This window comes from Mycteria americana, chromosome 2 (genome assembly GCF_035582795.1).
Source record: "Mycteria americana isolate JAX WOST 10 ecotype Jacksonville Zoo and Gardens chromosome 2, USCA_MyAme_1.0, whole genome shotgun sequence".
Taxonomy (NCBI): Eukaryota; Metazoa; Chordata; class Aves; order Ciconiiformes; family Ciconiidae; genus Mycteria; species Mycteria americana.
This window is the reverse complement of record NC_134366.1, coordinates 22,296,952-22,312,438: the sequence shown is the minus strand read 5'-3', so window position 1 is coordinate 22,312,438 and position 15,487 is coordinate 22,296,952. Positions and strand designations below refer to the sequence as shown.

Below are 15,487 nucleotides of genomic sequence, written 5' to 3'. Positions count from 1 at the left end.
GCTATTCAGGTTGACCTAAAATAGATTGCTATATTTGGTTACTTTTATACCAAGGACTCTCTTGACTATAATAACAAGAGCACAGAGACTGACCTCATATATATGCAGTTTTATCCTATCCTATTAATATATCCTAGAACATTAAAAATGCTCTGTTTAATAAGATGTATGGATATTATTTTTTATATTGAAGCATTATTTTTTTTTAATGGATTGGAGTACTAGGTTGTAGTATATGTACCTAATTAACTTCTTGAAAAAAATCTCTTTTCATGTGTGTGCAAATGTCTTTCAGGTACATCTGTTGGGCACTGCAATTTTGAGTTTGATCTTTGTGGATGGAAGCAAGATGAAAATGACGATTTTGACTGGAACATCAGAACTATCAGTACTACAAAAATGGGCACTGGACCAGCTACTGATCATACATTGCAAGAGCCATCTGGTCATTATATTTTTGTAAAGAGTTCATTTCTTCAGCTGCCAGGACAGAAAGCTAGGCTTTCTAGTCCTGCCCTAAGCAGAAGGAATAAAAACTGCAAGGTATGTGGGGGTGTGGTACTAGCAAGAATGCAGAATTTGATTTCTAGATTGCACGAAGATAATACTCCTGAAATATAAATAAAGATGATCACTGAAATATTCCTTGAGAAAAAACAAGCATGTTGTAGAAGAGTCAGGGCCTGATCTTATTTCCTTGAAATCATAAGAAAACATGTATCTTGTTGCGGGAGAAGAATGATTTCTGTAAGTAAGTACTCTGGGAGATTCAGATGAAGTTGACAGTGAATGCAGTGTCTGATTTAGAATACGTCTTATGCAACGCTCGCACTAAGTGGCACACAATTACATAATGGTTTGTGATTTTATGGAGAAAATGTGTATAAATACAGTAACAATTGGCTTTCAAAGAGTATAACTGCAAATGGAAGGATGCTTGATGGAAGGCTTTGTCACCAACTCTCCTCTAGAGAATAGAGAAAGGTAAGCCTTTATTTTCCAAAACACTACAGCACATTGTAGTGATTTGAGCTTGAACATTTCTCTGCAAACCTGGATTTAAAAGTTTTCTACATCTAAAAGTTTGATACATCTTCTATAGCCTTTGCTAAAATGGTAACTTGTAGTTTCATAAGACATCTTTCAGAACACATCTATCAGAATCTGGTACAGGAACAGCATGTTGAAAAAGTGAATTTTCTAGAAAGTTAAACTAGGCATTACTTTGAAATGTTTTTTTTTCCAAAATTCCATAGTCTTTAAGTGTCAGGGCAAAAAAAGAGTGGTATGTCAGTTTCTAACATCAGTGTCCAACACAAAATGGAAGTTTAAACATTAATAGTTGCCAATAATTCTAATTACTAATAAAATTAGTAATAATTTTAAAATAGTAGATAGAAATAGAGCTAACAAAATATCTCTATGTATTATTTATATGGAGAGGAATATTGTGCATAAATGGAGCTGATGTGGGAGGGAAAGTGGTACTTTTAGCCTTTGGAAAATTAACAAAGGAAAATTTGTAAAGACTTTAGAAAATTAGCAACTCAGGGATGACAACATTTTCAGGGTAAATTTGGGAATGGATTTCTAGAACTGAAGAAGTGGTCTGGAAAAAAAAAAGACCTAGTGAACATAAAAAGGAGGTATTAATTTATAAAGTTATTTCAACATTTGATTTGAGTTGAAGTGTCGTGGTTTAATCTCAGCCAGCAACTAAGCACCACACAGCCACTCGCTCACTCCCCACCCTCCCCGTTGGGATGGGGAGAGAATCAGAAGAGTAAAAGTGAGAAAACTTGTGGGTTGAGATAAAGACAGTTTAATCGGTAAAGCAAAGACAGTTTAATAGGTAAAGCAAAAGCCACGCACATAAGCAAAGCAAAACAAGGAATTCATTCACTCCATCCCATCAGCAGGCAGGTGTTCAGCCATCTCCAGGAAAGCAGGGCTCCATCATGTGTAATGGTTACTTGGAAGACAAATGCCGTAACTCCGAACGTCCTCTCCTTCCTCTTTCCCCAAGCTTCATATGCTGAACATGACATCATATGGTATGGAATATGCCTTTGGTCAGTTGGGGTCAGCTGTCCCAGCTGTGTCTCCTCCCGACTTCTTGTGCAGCCCCAGCCTACTCACTGGTGGGGTGGGGTGAGAAGCGGAAAAGGCCTTGACTCTGTGTAAGCACTGCTCAGCAGTAACGAAAGCATCCTTGTATTATCAACACTGTTTTCAGCACAAATCCAAAACACAGCCCCACAGTAGCTACTATGAAGAAAATTAACTCTACCCCAGCCAAAAACAGCACATGAAGGAATTAATCTCTCAAATAGTTAATTAAGACCCAGAACTTCATCCTAACAGATCAGACAGTCCCTAAAACTATTTTACTCCATTCTGTGAGTTATTAGAGTTGAAAGGAAGTGTGAACAAATGCAGAGTGGTCTAATACATATGCCAGCCCAGAATCTAGGGTAAAGAATTTTGGAACTACTGTGAGTCAAAACAACATTCAGCCTATTATTTTGCTAATTATTTTGCTATTAACACATGAAGATCTGTCTAACTTGGCAACAGGAATGTTTGTTGGCTAACTTTACCCAGTTAAATAAGCTCAAGACCTTTCTAATAATCTGACCATAAAATAGCCACTTTGCTCTCCAGCATTTGGAGCATCTCCACTACTGATGCCACACTCGGAATTCTTACTCCATCCATTTGTTGGAGAGTTGGTCTAGTAACTTGCCTGAGAGATGATATCAGTGTCTTTGTATTTATGGAAGATGTAAAATTTTATTGCGTTTCTGCCTGTAAAATAGTATGTAATCATTTTACATTAGATTTTTGTCCTCAGTGGTCTCATTTTGCAAGTTCACCTTTATACATCTATCTAACAACTAGCTCTCTCAAGAGGATAATCTTGGTGAAGAGGAGTCGTTTTATAAAAAGCCTTTGAATTGAACTGATTGTGTGATCACCACACTATGCTCATCAAATGGTTGTCTTAGACTGAAATAGTCCAATAGTCCTAAACAGTTTTACTGTATATGCAGGTGACATCTTTGTTCAAAATGTCCAGTCATTTGCCTCTAGTTCCATTCATCTCATACTCACTACTCATGAGGAAAGTCAAAACCTGTAAAAAGTTCATCTAAAACTTGGAAAGAGTTCTGCTTATGCTTGAGATTTCTAAGCAGTTCATTTGATTGAAATTCTTCTGGCTGTTTGAAAACTCCCAAAATTCTTCATAGATAAGAAAGTCAGGAAGTCTTAAACATGAATGGCTTGATTTTATGATCCAGACAAAACTTGATTAAGTTCAATATGTCAGTAGCAAAACTTATTCTAGACATTATAAAATATCTTCAAAATTTGAGCCATGATCTCGTTTTCTGAGTTAATTTCCTATATTGCCTAAATTATATATATTAAAAAAAATTCTGCTCATGTGAGCCTGGAGATGTTTGCTTTTTTCTCTAGCATCATATTTGAAAACATCTCTTTCTCAACCTTATCTGGTTTTATGCTTTAAAAATAGTTTTTCTGCTATTTAACTTCTATCTATGAAGAGTAAAACATATATGCAAAGAAATGCAGAATGAGAATAAGAAGTTCACATCTGAATATTTATGATGTATCACACATTAAATGCAATGAAATGTTTGAAACATAATTATTGGAAACTATTATTTTTGTCATACTGAAAATTATTTACAAAAACCAACAGGTCTATGTACCTTCTACAGAGAAAACTTCTATATCCATGATATGGCTTGAAACAGTCAGTCATATTTATGACATTTTATAGTGCTTTTTGAAGGTTCTGTCCAGTTCTGAAACTTTCATTCGGGCAACTGACCAAGGGAAGTGAAATTTCTGGTAAAGGGAATTGTATGAATGAAAAAATTATTTCAAGACCCAGAGCTTCATCTTAGCAGATCAGACAGTCCCTTAAAGTATTTTACTCCTTTCTGTGAGTTATTAGAGAAGCAAATGCTACATCACATATTACAACAGACTTAGTTTGGGATCTTAGGCCCATTCAGATCAATGGAAAATGTACATTTACATCAGTGGGACAAGAGTTTTATGCAGAGAAAAAAAAAACAACATCAGCAAGTATAAAGGGACATACATGAAAAAAATGGTTTGTTTGTATAAGAGACTTTCACAAACCAAGCTGCATCTTCAAAAAGCATAGAAACCCAAAGGAAACAGTCTAAGTAGAAAGAAAGTGAGACTATGCCAACTAAATCTGGGAAAGAAAAGGGAGAATTCTGCATCAAGGCATCAGTGATAAATAATTATACTATCTGGAAATGTCAATCCATAAGAAAACCAGGAAATCTATATATACTATTGTGGAATAATAAAGAAATTGTGTTGAAAATACTTTAAAAAAAAAAGTAAATACCTTCTTTGGATTAGTATTCACTGCAGGACATTGTGTAGAGATACCAGCTTGAGACCTGCCCCTTAGAATCAATGTTGAAGCAGCATTATTACAGGTTACGGTGCCAAAAGAGATGGTGTTGGAACAAAGTCTTAAATTTAGTTGTAATAAGTAACCAAAAGCATATGGCATACATTGTGATTCTGAGGGAATTTAAGAATGAAGTCAAAGAATTTTAATAAAAAATATGAAAGATATCATTGATATCAGCAATTCCACTGTTTATTTGTGTTAGCAAGTATTGTATTTTCTGTATTTTTTTGCATTGTAAACTTTCCAATTTTATTACAGTATCAGAAAATTACTTACAAACAGAACAGTTATAATTCTTTTAGTTTTCAAAAATCTATGATAAATTCTTCAGGACAGACCTGGAAAGATTAAGTAGCCAACTGATGAATGACAACATCCGGAGAACCTTGGAGAACTAAGACTAGAGAGCTAGCCTATGTTCTGATACAAAGCAAATTAAGCATGGGAATGACTATTTCACATGTATTATAATTCAAGCCTGAGTAAAGTGGGGCCCCAGCCCTTAAAGGACTTGGATATATGCTTAAAATTAAATTTGTGCATAGCTGTTGTCAAGATGACATTACTATTATATGATATATCTAGAAATGATGTAATAGAACAGAAGACCAGTATGTTGACTCCAATATATAAAATTATTCAGTGTAATTGAGATAAAGGTATGGAAAATAAATGTGAAGTTCTGAAAGTAATGTTGGGGGCCGGGGGGGGGGGGTAATGAATTCAATGACCATAGAAGAAAGGTAAAGATACAAAATACAGTCCGGTAGTTTTGAAAAGTGGTGTAGCCAATCAGGAGCAGTGTGGTGGGCAGCTCTATGAAAATACCTTCTCAGAATTCAAAGACAGTCAGAAAATCAAACCAAATTCAGTAGTAGTAAAAAGAAATAGAGATTAATCGTAAAAATGTGAAAATTATTATATAGTTTAAAGATATACACATATATGGAATAGACAAACCTCATTTACAGAAGGATTTTAAGAGAAACAGAGTAGTTGCAGGACAGGAAATGGGCAGGTGAATAAAAATATTTCCATACAAGAAAACTGATTTATAAATATTATATTTGGCTAGTTCATTGCACAGGAGATGTTCTGAAAATGAACACAATAAAACTTTCAAAATAATTATAACACAAAGCCCTTGGTGGCTTTACTAATCAATAATTAGAGAAAATCAATTCAGTAGAAATGTAGGGTTTAAAAAAAAAATTTATGCAATGCAATAGACTGCAGAAGCCTATGAAATCCCATAGCACGGGGTAACACAAAGGGACGTGACTTTACATTTACATTGGTATCATAATATTCACTATTATGTTTTTATAGCTATAATAAATAAGATAGAGTGTTCATTCGTTAGGTCTTGTGTTATGCATTAGACTAGGAAGAAATTTGAGCTATAGACATGTTCTCGCATATTATAGCATGAATTGCCTTCCTTCAAGGTCCTACATAATTCTTAGAAATAGTCTGATCTTTGTCAGACACAAGATATTGAACCAGATTAAGTATTAATTTGATCAAATACAAGTATTCCTTTGTTGCTCTTGAATTGAAAATAACTGAGAGAGCAGTTAATGGTGAAGACTCTTTACAGTGGTTTTTTTTTTTTATGTTTTGTATGTACTTGATCTTATTTTTGTACTTCATAATTTGTTTCCCCCTTTTTGACTAAAAAAAACCCCAAACCACCATTTTTCAATACAAGGACCTCTTATGTTTTATTTTAGTTATTGTTTTACATTTCTGCAGTCCATGTAGAAGCTTTGCTCCCATATTAGATTAGAGAAGATTATTTTCTAATTACACACTCTATAATCTAGCACAAACACATTTATAACCAGAAAAGTGTTCAGTAAACTGAAGTTACTTCCCATATGGTAAATGGCACTGCTCCATTCCTCTGTTTCCTTAACAAGTATGTTCATTCTTTTACATTTACATGCAAGAGTTATTCAAAGGGATGCAAGATCAGCTGTCACAGTATTGTAATGCTGGCTGCAACGTTTGGCTTATGGAATAGTTCAAAAATTTTCACTAATAAGTCTTTTTGTGTGTGTTTTAATTAAATTGGTTTTGAATCAGTAAAATTAAGGACTATTCTGAATGCTACTAATGATGCTCAATTTAATAATTAAGGTAAATACAATAGCAGAATGTGTCTGAAGTCACCTATTGTATACTTGATGCTATTGTTCTTGCTTACAGATAATTTTCTATTATCATATGTACGGAGCTCACATTGGATCATTGATTGTCTACCAGAGGACTATGGCAAAACATGAAAAAATTCTCCTTAATCTTACTGGAAACCAGGGAAATTTCTGGCAGCGCAAGGCACTGATCCTTGCTGGAGATGGAGATGAAGATTTCCAAGTCGTCTTTGAAGGGATAGCTGGAAAAGGTCCCCAAGATGGCATAGCAATTGATGACCTCACGTTTTCCAGGGAGTGCTTACCATCCCAGGAATTTTTACCAGCAGAACCCACAATGCTGCCTCCAACAGGTATGTGCCTGCTATGGACAAACAGTCTATGCAGGTCTGGAAAGAATGAATAGCAGCATTACTTTCATTTCTTTGTCTCTCCTTCCAAAGAGAAATAGAATACATAACTTGCTAAAGACATGTTGAAACTAACATGCATTTAAGTATCTCTTTGAAATTCTAATAAAATTCTTTTATGAAATAATTTTTTGGGTACTGAATCAACACCTGTGAATCTGCAAGACTTATTGTCCAGCCATGTATACTTAGACAATATCCTGCTTAATTCAGTGGGATTTATTTATCAATAGTTGTAAAATATAGTTACTGTAAAATAAAGAACTAAGAGTGGGACAGAACCAATACAGATAGCTTGCAATAAGGCCAGCAGGCTTTAATGCTTTTTGACTAGTGGGAATTCCTACTGATACTGTTTAGGTACCGTATCCATCTTCTTCTTGTGTGATGTGATGCCAGCGTTGATGCAATTATATGCACCATCCTCACTTACTGCACAAGGGAAATAAGACTCAGAAAAAATTTACAAAAAATAATAAAGTTCTGATGGGGATGGATCCCAACAACCCCAAAGTAAGAGCTGCTCCTGAAAGCACTGATGTTGTTCATTACTAATATTTGCTTGGACACAAATGATGAAGGAGAAACTCGTTCTGACAGAACAGGACAAATGTCTTTCCTCCTTCCACATTTATCATCAGAGCTACTGAAATGTAAACCCCCAAAGTGGAATTTAGGAGATGCATTTTGTTCCTGGGCCTACTACAAATTTCCTGCATGGCTGCGGCAAGTCATTTTATCTCAATTCTCTGTCTTTCTGATCAATAAAACAAAGTTAATATTTCCCAATGTCACGGACTACTGGGAAAATGGATCATTAATTTATGTGAGCTGCTTTGCTTTGTTACTGCTGCTAATGAGTAGCCTTCCCCTTTAGGATATCATTAAGCACTGCTCAGGCACTGGGAAATAACACTGATGAGACTACATCAAACCTAAGAAATTACACTGTACTTTGTGCAAAAGACAGGCAGGAAAGATATGGGCAATGTTTTCCAGATATATCTCTGATAAGTTGCCAGTTACAGTACGTAGTATTGGCTTCTTACTTCTATCAAAACAGTCACGGAAATTTATTGCAAATGAGATTGGTATTTTAAAGTTCAGCTTTATATGAATGTCACCCCAAGAGGAACACTAGCTGAGATTTCTGATTCTTTATTTTTGATGTTTTCAGACTCTGTCCTCTTAATGGTAGATGCAAGTCCCTGTGGCAATGTTAGAAACTTTAAAAGCTTTGGTTTTGATAGTAAAGGATGTTCCAAAACACTTTTATGTTGTATATAATAAAAAAGCTACTAAAATCTCAGGAAAAAGCCACCAGAGACTGATTGCTTGGTATAGCTCATCTAAGATGTACTTTGTGAACTTTGTAGATACACAACACTTTGAGATAATGGTCTAAAATAATCCTTATAGTGAACCATCTTTTCTATCTCAACAATTTTCACTTGTCCTGGTAAAGAGTCTACATTAGCCACTGAGGGTTCCAACTTACAGCTACTATTTAGCAGTGATATCTGTTTGGATCATTGCTTGAAATGTGGGCTTAGAAACCGGAGTATGAAATGTACTTCTGCCTAGAGAAATATTCTGAACAGTGGCAAAGTGCATGCTGGAGGCTGTGGAAAGTGCTCTGTGAGGTGACTTTACAAACTAGAGCCAGCTAGAGTGACGGTGATGATCAACTGCAAAAATCTGGAGTCCTAGACTTCTCTGCTTATATGCAGAGACAAAGGAGAGTTTAACCAAAAGCGAAACACTTATATCTGTCGCTCAATTTTTTTAAAGTTTCTGAGGATGAAGAACATAATGCAGCAGAGATCTGCTCCTTTCTTGTCTCCAGCTAGAGAGAATATTTGCTAAGAAAGTCGAAATATTTTCTCTCTAAGAGGGAGATTCATAGCTTTTGAGGTCTATTCTCATAACATGACAATGTAGAATTGATACTGATGTGTATTTTTCTAGCTGATTAATATGCTTCCTCTACTGTATCTGGGCACCTGTTTCCTTTTCTCAGGACTTGCAAGGAATGTTTCCTTCATTGTAGGTACTCAAAATAGCACGGTGAATAGTAGCCGTCATAATGGTTTCCTCCCCTTCTCTTCACCCAAATGAAGTTTGGTTATTCAGTGTTCTTTCTCACAGTTTGAAGAGCTTACTTTGTAATTTTTATGACATACCAATCTGCAATTCGTATTCTGCAAACTGAACAAACCACATCAAGAAAAAAATCTGATACAATTCCTTTTTAATGTCTTTTTTTAAAATTGGAATTCATTGTAACGCACACATCAAGGGAGATCCTTCTGAGTCTTACGAGCAGTATCACTGTGTAACACAAGTATACTAAGGTGGTTTGTACTTGTTATTTCTGCATATAGAGTGCTATGGCAATGGATATAGTGTAAGGACTAAATAGAATAGAGGTATTAAATGCTCCTATCTGTGACCGAGACTCTCACTGTTTAGAAGAATTGTTCCCTGACTCTATGTAAACTCTTTGAAGTTCTAAACATTAAAAATAATACATTCTAGGGGGGGTGTTTTTCTTCCAGACAAACATGCAATAATACTTAAAGGCTGAAAGCGAGCACTGGAAAACTAGAAAAAATAATTTTGAAAGTTAGCATTGTCATTTTCTGTAGACGGACAGCATGCTCTAGACCATCCTCATGATGCTGCTTAGCAACCACGATGCTGAAGCGGAAAGCCACTGCGAGCTGCTTAAAATGCTGTGCCTGAGAAAAAATAAACATCATTTTAGGCTGGCGCTTATCAACTCTTCACTGTATGAATACTGATGTATGGGGGAACGTCGGGTTTTGCTCATGTCCTACAATGGTACTGTGTATAGGAGGATACAAAGACAGTTTTGTTCTAACAGTGCTATTTATGCCTGTTGTGTCTCTGCAGCGTGGCCAGATTCTCAAGTTAAACTCTGCTCTGCGTAAGGGGCTGCCTGTATCCACATCAGCCCAGGAACAGTCCTTGGCCACACTGAACCTTGAAAAGTTGCAATTCCAGCCTTGTTTCCTCTGAAATAACTTAGAACTTCCTACAGACCTGGCAAGCTGGCAGGATTGCGTAGGCCAGGGAGCATAATTTCACCACACTTAACCACTGTCTCTCCATTACATTTCAAAGGTGCAGGGACAGCTATTTTCTATATGCTTTTCCCAATAGAAGGGAGTTAATATTTCTCAAAGTCATGGCCTTTCCAGGAGGCATTCACACCCTCTTCTTCTTCATGCAGCAACCATAATTTCAAAGGGAGTTATATGACCGCCCCAAGAATGTTCACAGATTAAGATACTGTCTGACTATGCCCACAAAATGTGAGACCATTAGCATGACTCATATTTTATACTTATATTTTTTTACAAAAGAGACGTGATGGATTTGACAACTTCCATGATCTCCAAATTTGCTTGCCCTCTCTCTCCTTTCCCTCCCTTCCCTCCTGAAGTGTTGTTACTGGCTATAAAAATGGCAGATCCCTCCATCAGAGTTTCTGCTCATGTCTCCATACCACTTATCAGATTAGCAGGCTACAATAGAGAAAAGTTATTCCAGAGACAAGAGAACTGGTGGCTGTTGACTTCAGTTTTGTAGAGAAGACAGTTGTTATTTTTGACAAATTAAAAGAGATTCACTGAAGATTCACTTCACTGATTCACTGTTACATGTGTCTTGAAGAACATAGGAATATTTGCAGGAGATCACATCAAGGTCCATTTCACTTGATATCCTGTCTCCAATGCTGTCAATGAGATGCTGAGCAAGAACCAAAAAAGGACAGGCATATATGATACTTCCTCCTAATGTTCCTAATATTTCATTTTTAGGAGACCTTTTGAACTGAACGTGGTTTTGCATATGTAGTAAACCTTAATGTATTTGCCTTGTGTATAGAGTCCAGTTTCCCTGGGAACACATTCAAAACTTTAGCCCCCTCCTCATTTTTGGCAGCAAGTTGTACAGGTCTGCCACTTGCTGAGAAAGTGGCTCCATTTTCACCCTGTCTCCTATTTGATGATGTCTTTTACTGAAAATGGTGGTGAACAACAGACAAACCTACCTACTCCATATTGATCTTTATGTAATCATCCCTGAGCAACATTACGCACTGAAGGATTTCCTATTTATTTCTTACATGGAAACTATCCCGTATGTTTTCCTTTCGCTGACTTTTTAAAAAAATCTGCTATAATCTTTTGAGATTATAAAATCAGGTCTATGTAGAGTATTTAGGAAACGAGTGAACAGTTGAATGATAATGTAGTAAAAGGACTATTTTTCTCTTTGCTCTCTTTCCTGATAAATCTTAAAGTTTTATGTGCTTTGCCCTTTTTGAACATTGGGCTGATGTGTTCCTGGAGCTATCTGCAGTACTCTGTTGTGTCAATCCTCAGTAGTGGTAGTGATTGTAGCTCATCACCCATATGTGAAGACGGGTTGTGTTGTTCTGTGTAACTCAATTAAGATTGTGTTTCATTGCCAGTCAATCAGGATGCAATTAATTTACTTAACTGTGGCTGTTAAGGTCCACTGTAGTTGTATAAGATACCTGACACACCTGCTTGGGGCTGGCAGCTATGTTACAAGGATTATAGGAAAGTCTGCTGCCCTGCCATGGTGGCTGAGGTCAGGAAGGCTGCCCAGCGCATAACAAGCGCTGGATACTGCCTCTTTAAGCAACTTCATTTTCACAAAATACTTTTCCTATTATTCATAGTTATTCCTAGCTCATATTACCCTGAATAACTTCATATCAGTAGCAGAGTTTCTTAACTCATTACTCATGCACTTTCCTCGTCTTTTATGAGTAAGCATTAAAGAATACAGCTTTGCTACATTTTTTTTGGTTCGTTGATTGTTTTTTTTTGTTTTTTTTGTTTTGTTTTGTTTTGTTTTTTCCAGACTGGTTTTTGAATCATTTTAGCACAAATGTCTAATTTAAAAAAAAAAAAAAAAAAAAAAGTAGAATTCAGCAACATAGATAAAATTAAAATAAATTAAAGCAAAGGAAGAGACTAGTCAGGAAAACAGATTTGCCAAAACCTTTTCATTTGAAATATTACCCAAAACTTTAGAGGGTACTCTAAGGGCCAAAGGATATTGCTTATATCACTCTTTTGCAGATATAGGTAGATTTATAAAAATTTACAGACACATAAATAGAAACAACTTTGGCAGTTATTCTAACTAATATGTAATTACAAGAACAATCACATTTTATGCTTCGGTGCATAATGTGGTCTCCTACTGAAAAGAGGAAAAATTATCTCCTTATGCACAACTAATTGAATAAAAAAGCATTTACATCTTCTGTTGAAGCAACCAGCAATGACCATTGTCTGAGAGAACAAGATGTGAAACAAATAAAGTATAATTTCTAAAGCACTTTAAAACCAGTTCTGGGAAAAAAACCCAAGCAACCAAAGAAAACAAAACAAAAACAACAAAAACCCAAGCCTATAAAGAGTGCTCATAATTTCTGACATGCCCCTGAACTTTTGGAAGATAGAATATACCTATATAATTGCCTTAATCGCATACAGCAGGTTGTGAAACTTTCTTTTTTTCTTAATTAGTACCTGAAGAGAAACAGACTCTCAGATGTATCTAGAATGAAAATCTATGCAAGTGGCAATTTTCATTTTCATCTATATAATAGTATGAAAAAAAAAGTTCATGGTTATAGTCTAGACTTTTTAAAAGAATAAATTTACATGTTTAATTTTTTCTCTCTCCTTTCTGGAACAAGATAAAATTACCCCATACTTTTCAGAAAAATGGTGGAAATACTGTAGAATAAGCAGATTGATTTAGTAGCTGGACACGAAGCTAAGAGTGGTCATGCATACGGGTGACTTGAATTCAACTTCTACATATATTGTCCAGCTGTTATGAAGAAAATTTTCTTTTTATTGACAGTGAAGGAGACAAAATATATTACCTGGATTTTCATGTTGTATTTTCTGATCCTATGAAGCTTTCCACAGCTAAATTCCAAGTCAGTATAATTATAATCACTGTACTTTATCAATTTAATTGGAAATATATGCCCTTGGTCCACCTATTTCATTCTACAGTTGCTTCTTTTTGCTTGTTGGTAGCTAGGAGTCTGATTTCATAGAATCATAGAATGCTTTGGATTGGAAGGGATCTTTACAGGTCATCTAGTCCAGCCCCCCTGCAATGAGCAGGGACATCTTCAACTAGATCAGGCTGCTCAGAGCCCCATCCAACCTGACCTTGAATGTTTCCAGGGATGGGGCCTCCATTACCTCTCTGGGCAACCTGTTCCAGTGCCTCACCACCCTCATTGTAAAAAATTTCTTTCTTAAATCCAGTCTAAATCTGCCCTCCCTTGGTTTAAAACCATTAATCCTTTTCCTGTCACAACAGGCCTTGCTAAAATGTCTATCCCCGTCTTTCCTATAGGCTCCCTTTAAGTACTGGAAGGCTGCTATACGGTGTCCCTGCAGTCTTCTCTTCTCCAGGCTGAACAACCCCAACTCTCTCAGCCTGTTCTCATAGGAGAGGTGCTCCAGCCCTCGGATCATTTTTGTGGCCCTCTTCTGGACCCGCTCCAACAGCTCCATGTCCTTCTTGTGCTGAGGGCTCCAGAGCTGGACGCAGTACTCCAGGTGAGGTCTCATCAGAACAGAGTAGAGGGGCAGAATCACATCCGTCAACCTGCTGGCCACGATTCTTTTGATGCAGCCCAGGATATGGTTGGCCTTCTGGGCTGCAAGTGCACATTGTCGGCTCATGTCCAGCTTTTCGTCCATCAGTACCCCCAAATCCTTTTCCACAGGGCTGCCCTTGATCACATCATCCTTCAGCCTGTATTGATACTGAGGATTGCCCCAACCCAGGTGTAGGATCCTGCACTTGGCTTTGTTGAACCTCATGAGGTTCACACAGGCCCACTTCTCCAGCCTGTCCAGGTCCCTCTGGATGACATCCCGTTCTGGTGTGTCAACTGCACCACTCAGCTTGGTGTCATCGGCAAACTTGCTGAGGGTGCACTCAATCTCGCTGTCAATGTCATTGATGAAGATATTAAACAGTACTGGTCCCAGTACGGACCCCTGAGGGACACCACTTGTCACTGATCTCCATCTGGACATTGAGCCGTTGACCACTAACCTGTGGATGCGACCATCCAACCAATTCCTCATCCACTGAACAGTCCACCCATCAAATCCATATCTCTGCAATTTAGAGAGAAGGATGTTGTGGGGGGACCATGTCGAAGGCCTTACAGAAGTCCAGGTAGACAACATCCATAGCTCTTTCCTTGTCCACTGATGTAGTCACTCCATCACAGAAGGCCACTAGGTTGGTCAGGCAGGACTTGCCCTTGGTGAAGCCATGTTGGCTAACTTGAATCACTTCCCTGTCCTCCATGTGCCTTAGCATAGCTTCTAGGAGGATCTGTTCCATGATCTTCCCAGGCACAGAGGTGAGGCTGACAGGTCGGTAGTTCCCAGGGTCATCCTTTCTAACCTTTTTAAAAAAGGGCACCATGTTTCCCTTCTTCCAGTCACCAGGGACTTCACCTGACTGCCATGACTTTTCAAATATCATGGAAAGTGGCTTGGCAACTACATCAGCCAATTCCCTCAGGACTCTGGGATGCATCTCATCAGGTCCCATAGACTCATGTATGTCAGGTTCCTCAGGTGGTCACGAACCTGATCTTCCCTTACAGTGGGAGGGGCTTTACCCCCCTGGTCCCCAACATGTTGTCCATTGACTCAAGAGGGGCAAGGAGAGCAGTTGCCAGAGAAGACTGAAGCAAAAAAATTGTTCAGTACCTCAGCCTTCTCCTTGTCTGTTGGTACTAGGTCACCATTCTTGTTCATCAGTGGAGGTACGCTTTCTTTAAATTTCTTTTTCTGGTTGATATACCTGCAGAAGCCCTTCTTATTATTCTTTGCATCCCTTGCCAAGTTCAGCTTCAGCTGCGCTGTGGCCTTCCTGACCCCATCCCTACACAAGTGGGCAGCGTCCCTATACTCTTCCCAGGTTACCCGTCCCTGCTTCCACTGCCTGTGCAGTTCCCTCTTGCTCTTTAGTTTGACCAGCATGTCTCTACTCAGCCATGTTGGTCTCTTCCCTTCCTTGCCTGATTTCCTACATCTGGGGACTGAGAGCTCTTGCGCTTTATGGAAAACATCCTTAAAGATCTGCCAGCTCTGTTTTGCTTCCTTGTCCCTGAGGACTGTTTCCCAGGGGGTCCTACTGACTAACTCCTTGAAGAGATGGAAGTTTGCTTTCCTAAAATTTAGGGTCCTGACTATACTCCTTGCCTGTCCTATATCCCTCAGGACTGTGAACTCCACCAATGTGTGATCACTGCAGCCTAGGCTGCCTCCAATCTTGACATCGCTGATGACCTCACTTGCATTGGTGACCAT

General features: G+C 37.7%; 1 protein-coding gene across 1 annotated transcript in view; it reads left to right on the top strand.

The window, feature by feature from the left end:
* The window catches only part of MALRD1 (MAM and LDL receptor class A domain containing 1), a 292,669-nt gene that overhangs the window by 114,825 nt on the left and 162,357 nt on the right, over positions 1–15,487 (top strand). The window contains exons 24-25 of the mRNA XM_075495520.1: positions 296–543; positions 6,698–6,995. Coding sequence (XP_075351635.1) covers positions 296–543; positions 6,698–6,995 — 546 coding nt within the window. The remainder of the gene's footprint in view (positions 1–295; positions 544–6,697; positions 6,996–15,487) is intronic.